General features: G+C 39.5%; 1 protein-coding gene across 1 annotated transcript; it reads left to right on the top strand.

Moving 5' to 3' along the window:
- The first annotated feature begins 293 nt into the window (after positions 1 to 293).
- grpr (gastrin-releasing peptide receptor) lies at positions 294 to 7,647 on the top strand. Its single transcript, XM_035749219.2, has 3 exons — positions 294 to 697; positions 6,490 to 6,835; positions 6,992 to 7,647. The coding sequence occupies exons 1-3, from the start codon at positions 294 to 296 to the stop codon at positions 7,385 to 7,387; spliced, it is 1,146 nt and encodes a 381-aa protein (XP_035605112.1). The 3' UTR covers positions 7,388 to 7,647.
- Positions 7,648 to 8,707: the final 1,060 nt, after the last annotated feature.

The raw sequence follows: 8,707 nt of genomic DNA, 5'->3' as shown, positions 1-8,707 counted from the left end.
AACCCTACATATATATATATCTGATAGTTGGACATTCTTTGCATCATTTAAATTATTATATTTTTATGTAATTTTTTACTGAGACCAACGTCTCTTTTACAGATGAGCCTTGATATTTAAAGGTTTAGTTTCAGATTGGCAGCTTTTTATGATGCTATTAGGCTATTCTTAATATATGGTATTGGGAACACGATAAGTTATGAGTCACAACATTTATTTTAACAGCAAGCCATACCAAAGGTAACTTTAAGAATATATATTTTTACAAACTTTCAAGAAAGAAGACACCAACTATGTCTTTGGAGGACTCGTTCATTTTAAACCCTGAGAACATGATTTTTAACGTATCGCAAGTGTCCAGTATCAACACAGGAGTACAGACGCACTACATTTGGCTGCCCGGTATTGCTATCGCCACCGTCTACGGATTACTAATAATTATTGGACTTATTGGTAACGTCACGCTAATGAGGACGTTTATCACAGTCAAATCCATGCGGACTGTGCCCAACCTGTTCATGTCCAGCCTCGCGCTCGGGGACCTGCTGCTTCTAGTAACGTGCGCTCCGGTGGACGCCAGCCGGTACCTCGCGGACAAATGGCTCTTCGGCCGGGTGGGATGCAAACTCATCCCGTTCATCCAACTCACCTCCGTCGGCGTCTCCGTTTTCACACTCACTGCGCTCTCTGCAGATAGGTGAGGCTTTTATAATCAGATGTGTTGTTTTCTCAATCCCTCCGTCGGCGTCTCCGTTTTCACACTCACTGCGCTCTCTGCAGATAGGTGAGGCTTTTATAATCAGATGTGTTGTTTTCTCAATCCCTCCGTCGGCGTCTCCGTTTTCACACTCACTGCGCTCTCTGCAGATAGGTGAGGCTTTTATAATCAGATGTGTTGTTTTCTCAATCCCTCCGTCGGCGTCTCCGTTTTCACACTCACTGCGCTCTCTGCAGATAGGTGAGGCTTTTATAATCAGATGTGTTGTTTTCTCAATCCCTCCGACGGGAAGATCCATTAACCTTTTGCAAGTAAACGTAAAAACAAAAGAACAGCCTTCATTGAAGTTTTCCAACCATTCTTTGACATTGTAATATGAACAGGCAGGTATGGTAGCACGAACAGACAGGTCGTGTAATTAGGTGACACATTATTACACCAGCCTACACTTTCAGCCTGGTTGCAGATGTTGTTCACTGCAGACAAATTCACAGAAGAGAGAGTGAACCGGTGGGGTTTAGCTCACATATTATAAAGAGGCCTAATGTAATTCAAGTCCAATCTTTTATTTTGTTCTATTCATCAATTCACTCCTCAAAACTCTGTTATCCTAACATTTTCAATCAACAAAAATAAAGAGATATGGCAACCCTTGTGGCATTTGTGGCGCCACTTTTAGAAATAAAGGCAGAAATTGTCGGTAAATGGCCGCGTTTGGCTTTTAGTGCGAGTGTATAACTGTCACGGTGCTGAAGTCCCATGGACATTAGAACACTTGTCAGGACACACAGAGACAACATAAAAGCCATTTTCAACATGTTGATAATTAATGGCTTTAGAATTGCCCTCATGATGCGAAGAAAACTGTTGCATTTGACAGTACATCAAGGGACCGATTCTGACCCGAGTTTTTAGGCGTGCATACATTTCCGGGGATGGGCACTATCGAATGTCTCAATTATATGCTACCCCGACCTTCTCTGTTTCCTATTTATATCATGTCAAATATTAGCCAATATCAGTATCAACCTTCAGTAGGCCTAATAACCACAAATATTCAACTGCCAATTTACTGTTAGTTCCCTTCAATTGGTATACTTATCATTCCATTTAATTTCATTGTCTAATTTACCTTCATTTGCTCACTGTAAACGCCGTCAAGGCTGTGTGGTTGTTACTGAGGATCATTAGTAACAGTTGATAATATAAAGAAAAGACATGTAGGCTAATTAAATTGTTAGCGCAGACCAAGCGGTAACAGTTTGAACCTGACCACATATGGAGCAAAACTTGGCTGTGTTATCAAACAATTCTATGATTAGTGCAGGCAATTATAAATACTTTCCTAAACCTAAATAATCTACACGTCAGAGTATTTTTAAATCTACCAATTAGTGCTGAAACAGAGACAATAGGCATATATTTTGATATTCTGAACCATTCTCTCTATATATTGTAGTCTGTCGACAAAATTCTTACCGAAAGGTACACCGTATTTAAAGTGGTGGCTTAAGATACTGTAAATGCACTAACAACTATATTGAATGAAAAGTCCAGGAGAAAATCTGTTGGCCAGCAAGTGGGAGGGTTTTCAGCATTTGAAGGTAGTCACATCGGCAGAGCGCTTTACTCGACTGAATACCAAATATTGAAAAGTGAGCAGGAAAGGCATGAATGCTCAGCAGGCTCCTGAGCTGTGCTCTATTCGGTTCTATATTATTCTATCCCATTATGTTCTCAGCTCCTCTGTTCTTGCTCTGCAGAGTTCTTTGTTCATCAAAGTTCTTTCACCATTGGAACCTGGAGTTCAAAAAGTTCTTAGAAGGCTATTAGTCAGAAAGAGAGAGTGAATGTTCCTTTAGTGAGGTGAAGACAGGCATACTGGCCTATCTCAGTTAATTAACAACCAGAGAGCTGTCCACTCAGTCTTAATTTCTTACAGGCACACATGACACACTCAAACAGTGTCATGATGTTGGTTGGCCTGGGGGTAGGTTTATGACAGTCATAAATATCTCTTCCCCCCTTTTTCCTCTCTCTACCCTACTGATGTTACATTTGCAAACCTTTTGGTTAACATAGAGATTCTGGGAACATCAGACGGTGGGGGGAAATGAACTGTATTCTGGTAATCTGATCAATTGAACATATGCAGTGGTACTTAATGAATATGATGTCAGTTCTGTTGTCATCTGAGACATTCTCATCAATGATAAGATGACATAAACTCTACAGTGGAAAGTCTACACATCAGAGTTATCGGATTCACATGGAATTGTTGTTCAATTTAAATGTTTGAATATGAAACTATCCGTGATGGGATGAAATGTGATTTTAGCTTCTAAAATGTGAGATTTGGGTTTTCATAAGGTAGGGCTCTACTCAATCAGTGGCCCGCCCCTGTGAAGGGACATGGGCTTTAAAACCTTACAAATACGCCCTTCTCTCCCTTCCTATATAAAGCCTTGACGACAATATAACCTCCTGTTCCGAGGATGTGAGGACGACGGTCCGATGTCAGAATGGTTCAGATAATAACTACAGAATGAAGCCAACATCAGCGTGAGCTTTGATTGTGAATGGTATGAACTTTGAACTCTTATTCACTACAGAAGTGATACCTCCTAGCCGTTGAGTTAGCAACAGCAGCTGCAAACGCAGGTTAGGAAGGAACAGACAGAGTATCCCGTCTACCACACATTGACGTTACTACAACATATTCAATTTACCAGCAGAGACAATCTTCAAAGGACTCGGTTGGGCAACACGGCCTCCCATCTACCACCAACCTACCGAAGCGCAGCTCAGAGTAAATATTTATTGCATTTTCCTTTTCCAAATGGGCGGTAATTTAGAATGCATAACATACTGTATTTACGATAGCACAGCTTCGCCCTTTGTTCCTCAGTCTTCGCGCTCTTTCACTCAAACCCAGCCCCTTTTCTTTTGTGTAACCAGCTGTCATATCTGTTCCGCCCGCAAGGGACGTTTTCCTTTATGACATAATTTGTAATCAAGTTATGATTAATTATGTGTATGTATAATTAGTTAGGTATTTAGAAAATAAATAATTAAACCCAATTTTGTATTGCTGATTCAACTTGTTAGCCAGGGTTCGTGCAGATAACCAAGAATTTACAATTTTCAGATGAGACTGAATTAAGGTGAGGATTAATATTGACTGCTATTGATGTAAAATATTACTAGGTCTTTAAGAGTTTATTCGGAAGATAACAGCTCTATAAATATTCTTTCGTGGTGCCCTGACTCTCTAGTTAATTACATTTACATGATTAGCTCAATCAGGTAATATTAATTATGGAGAAAATATTTTATAGAATAGCATGTCATATCACTTAATCCGGCATAGCCAAAGACATGTATACATTAAACTGATGCATTAACACTCTACCTGTCATTGCAGTTCTCTGCCCGACCCATGCTTTTAGAAACAGCAGAATTTCAGGAAAACATCCATAATGTAACCAATCTAGGCAAATAAATAGGGATTACTTTTACATTCCTTACATGTCACCTGTTATTACAGTTGAATATATACAGTACCAGTCAAAGTTTGGACACATCTCCTCATTCACAGGTTTTTCTTTATTTTTACTATGTTCTACATTGTAGAATAATAGTGAAGATTTCAAAACTATGAAATAACACATATGGAATCATGTAGTAACCTAAAAAGTGTTAAACAAATCAAAATATATTTTATATTTCAGATTTCTTTCCTTCTTAATTAATTTAAGCCAATCAGTTGTGTTGTGACATGGTAGGGTTGGTATATAGAAGAAGTCCATATTATGACAAGAACAGCTCATATAAGCAAAGAGAAATAACAGTCCATCCGTCACGTTCTGTCCATCGTTCGTATGTGTTTTCCTTGTTTTAGTGTTGGTCAGGACGTGAGCTGGGTGGGCATTCTATGTTGTGTGTCTGGTTTGTCTATTTCTATGTTTGGCTTGATATGGTTCTCAATCAGAGGCAGGTGTTAGTCATTGTCTCTGATTGGGAACCATATTTAGGTAGCCTGTTTTGTGTTGGGTTTTGTGGGTGATTGTTCCTGTCTCTGTGTTTGCACCAGATAGGACTGTTTAGGTTTTCACTTTTCTTGTTTTGTATAGTCTGTTCATGTATAGTCGTCTTTATTAAAAACATGAATAACCACCACGCTGCATTTTGGTCCGCCTCTCTTTCACCAGAAGAAAACCCTTACACCATCATTACTTTAATGAGACATGATGGTCGGTCAATCTGTAAATTTGAACTATGAAAGTTTCTTCAAGTGCAGTCGCAAAAACCGTCAAGTGCTATGATGAAACTAGCTCTCATGAGGACCGCCACAGGAAAGGAAGAACCAGAGTTACCTCTGCTGCAGAGGATAAGTTCATTAGAGTTACCAGCCTCAGAAATGGCAGCCCAAATAAATGCTTCACAGAGTTCAAGTAACAGACACATCTCAACATCAACTGTTCAGAGGAGACTGTATGAATCAGGACTTCATGGTTGAATTGCTGCAAAGAAAGCTCTACTAAAGGACACCAATAAGAAGAGACTTGCTTGGGCCAAGAAACACGAGCAATATACATTAGACCAGGGGAAATCTGTCCTTAGGTGTGCTGCATCAGATGACCTGGCCTCCACAATCACCCGACCTCAACCCAATTGAGATGGTTTGGGATGAGTTGGACCGCAGAGTGAAGGAAAAGCAGCCAACAAGTGCTCAGCATATGTGGGAACTCCTTCAAGACTGTTGGAAAAGCCTTCCAGGTGAAGCTGGTTGAGAAAATGTCAAGAGTGTGCAATGCTGTCGTCAAGGTAAAGGAAAAGGGTGACTATTTTGAAGAATCTAAAATATATTTTGATTTGTTTAACACTTTTTTGGTTACAATATGATTCCATATGTGTTATTTCATAGATTTGATGTGTTCTCTACTAATCTACAATGTATAAAATAATTAAAATAAAGAAAATGAGAAGGTATGTCCAAACTTTTGACTCGTACTGTATATATATTTTTGTTGTATTAACAAAGGTTTTTGTAATTATTTGCAGAACTTTGATGCTATTTAATCAATGGATTTTGATTTAGGAAATCCATGTTTTATTATGAGAGTTGTTCTTTTCCATACATTAATTACCAAATGCCATTCTAGCACTCTTTGATAGTCCTGAAGTACCCTTATGTATGTATGTATGTTGCATCCATATTCTCTCATTACAGATATGATCAAACTCAATTAGCCAACACCAGCTGCTTTTCATTGAATTCTCTGGTTCTTTTAATCAGAGCAATGTGACACAATTTTTCTTTAATGATAAAGGATCTGGGGGAGGGTGGGCTTTAAGCTAGAAACAAGATGTTGACCCGACTCTGATGCACATGGGAATGAATATCTTTACTTTGTCTCTATGATATTCAGAAGCTAAGCTACGATCTTCTAAAGTCAAGAAGTCAACAAAATTGGACTTTGCTTGGGAAGTAATCTTATACAATGTGTGGCTCTGTCACTATCAATTGATCTCTTCACTTTCTGTAAAAGAGAAAGTATAATTATCATAGTAAAACATATTTTCTAACGGAGTAACATTTGGGGAAATCGGGTCTAGACTTTATTTTCCTTATCCATTATAAGAATTATAATTATTAAATAGCCTATCTATTTTCAAATGTGAAAAAGGTGCCTTGGGGAAAAATGGTTGGGAACCCCTGTGCTAAATGACTGGTAAAAGTAATGAACTTAGTTTTCTGCTCGTCCCAGGTACAAGGCCATTGTCAAACCCATGGACATCCATACGTCCACAGCTAAGATCTGCTTCCGAGCAGCAGCCATATGGCTCTTCTCCATGACCCTAGCTGTTCCTGAGGTGGTCTTCTCCGACCTTCACACCTTCAACATCGGCCAGACCAACGACACCTTTGTGACATGCGCTCCCTACCCCCATGCTGGGGATCTGCACCCTAAGATCCACTCCATGGCCTTCTTTCTCATCTTCTACATCATCCCCCTTCTCATCATTTCTGTGTACTACTGCTTCATCGCACGCAGCCTGATCCAGAGCGCCTCAGACATGCCCGTGGAGGCACACTTACACATCAAAAAACAGGTGTGTGAATGTTTGGACACTGGACATTTAGGTGTTTATCATTTAATGAGACATGGTAAATAGTCAAATGGGGAAATGAGAAATGTGTGTATGAGTTTGTGTGTGTGTCCTGCAGAATACTCCAATTGAATGATGCTTTCTTTACCATCCCTACAGATTGAGTCAAGGAAGCGTCTGGCTAAGACAGTCCTGGTTTTTGTGGGTTTGTTCGCTGTATGCTGGCTCCCCAGTCATGTGATCTACCTGTACCGCTCCTACCACTACGGCCAGGTGGACACGTCCCTGGGACACTTCATCGCCAGCGTGGGTGCCCGCATCCTGGCCTTTACCAACTCCTGTGTCAACCCTTTTGCCCTCTACCTGCTCAGTAATAGCTTCCAGAAGCAGTTCAACAAGCAGCTCCACTGCCGCCGTCGTCCACCAATCAACTGTAATGCTCAAAGCACGGGGCGGAGCAACACGCGACTGACCTCGGTCAAGAGCAACAATCAGTCTCTGGCTAACTTCAGCCTCGTCAACGGGGCTCATGTTAGTCAGGAAGGCTGTGTGTAGTGACTGTGCTGAAGATGATGCTTTAGACTTGTAAAAGTGACATTCCAAGACTGACATACTGCCAACCAATCAAATCACAGAATGATTTTTGGCTGTAACCCATATACTGTAATGGGCCTGTGTTCTAACTCCAAGTGTTGATATTGTAGCACCATTAATTCATTCTAATTCTATGGTTGATATGCAGGGCTTCAGTATATACATCCCATGATCCATGATTGATACAAAGTGTTTTATTTTAAGCAGGGGTGGAAAGACTACTGAAATATCCTACTCAAGTAGAAGTTACTTTAACTACATTTTACTCAAGAAGAAGTACATTTACTGGTGTAAAAAAACTCCTCAAGTAAAAGTGAAAAGTAGCTAATTTACTCAGAAAAAGTAGTTGAGATAAAAAAAAATATTACAAGTAGTTAAAGTACTCGAAAAAGCTACTCAATTACAGTAACAGGAGTAGTTGTACTTAGTTACTTTACACCTCTGATTTTAAGTTTCAAATGTATCATCTTAACAGCTACTGCTACGTATGCAAACCAATGTGTCTCAGTCCTCCAGAGATGCAGTTATGTTCTGGTTTCTCATTAGAACTGTTTTGATCCATTAGAGAAGTTGACAACCCAACCAGATGTGAATAAGATGCCGATGACAAGGTAATGACGAGAGGTACTGAAACTGCCGTTGTGTACACGAGCCTAAAGGACAGTTCTGTAGGTATATCTCCAGCTGACTAAAACACCAACAACTTCAGTGCTTTGAAAGATACATATTAGATTGTTGTTTATATGAGTGTTTTGAATTCTGTAGCCTACACTGAAATATCAACTTCCTTTTACAACAGCTGCCCAGGATTAGTCAGTCCTGCATCAAAGGCTTGGAAATGTTCTATCTACAAACCCATAGACATCTCAACCCATAAACATCTCAGCATTGGTTGAAGATATATAAATATCTGTAAACAGTTCATTGTATGGATCAGACTACAGTGCATTCGGAAAGTATTCAGACCCCTTGACTTTTTCCACATTTTGTTACTTTATATCCTTATTCTAAAATTGATTAATTCAATTTTTATATCATCAATCTACACACAATACCCCATAATGACAAAGCAAAAACAGGTTTTAGGAATCTTTTGCAAATGTATTAAAATTAAAAAAGTACCTTATTTACATAAGTATTCAGACCCTTTGCTATGAGACTCAAAATTGAGCTCAGGTGCATCCTGTTTCCATTGATCATCCTTGAGATGTTTCTACAACTTGATTGGAGGCCACCTGTGGTAAATTCAATTGATTGGACATGATTTGGAGAGACACACAC

This window comes from Oncorhynchus keta, chromosome 34, assembly GCF_023373465.1.
Source record: "Oncorhynchus keta strain PuntledgeMale-10-30-2019 chromosome 34, Oket_V2, whole genome shotgun sequence".
Classification (NCBI taxonomy): domain Eukaryota; kingdom Metazoa; phylum Chordata; class Actinopteri; order Salmoniformes; family Salmonidae; genus Oncorhynchus; species Oncorhynchus keta.
This window is presented reverse-complemented; position numbering and strand designations above follow the sequence as displayed.

What these genes read in the sequence shown, in the direction of transcription:
- grpr (XM_035749219.2), top strand. Translation starts at nt 294, where the DNA reads ATGTCTTTGGAGGACTCGTTCATTTTAAACCCTGAGAACATGATTTTT. An exon ending in ACTGCGCTCTCTGCAGATAG is followed by an intron (nt 698 to 6,489) that starts GTGAGGCTTTTA and finishes TGCTCGTCCCAG; the next exon opens with GTACAAGGCCATTGTCAAAC. An exon ending in ACTTACACATCAAAAAACAG is followed by an intron (nt 6,836 to 6,991) that starts GTGTGTGAATGT and finishes CCATCCCTACAG; the next exon opens with ATTGAGTCAAGGAAGCGTCT.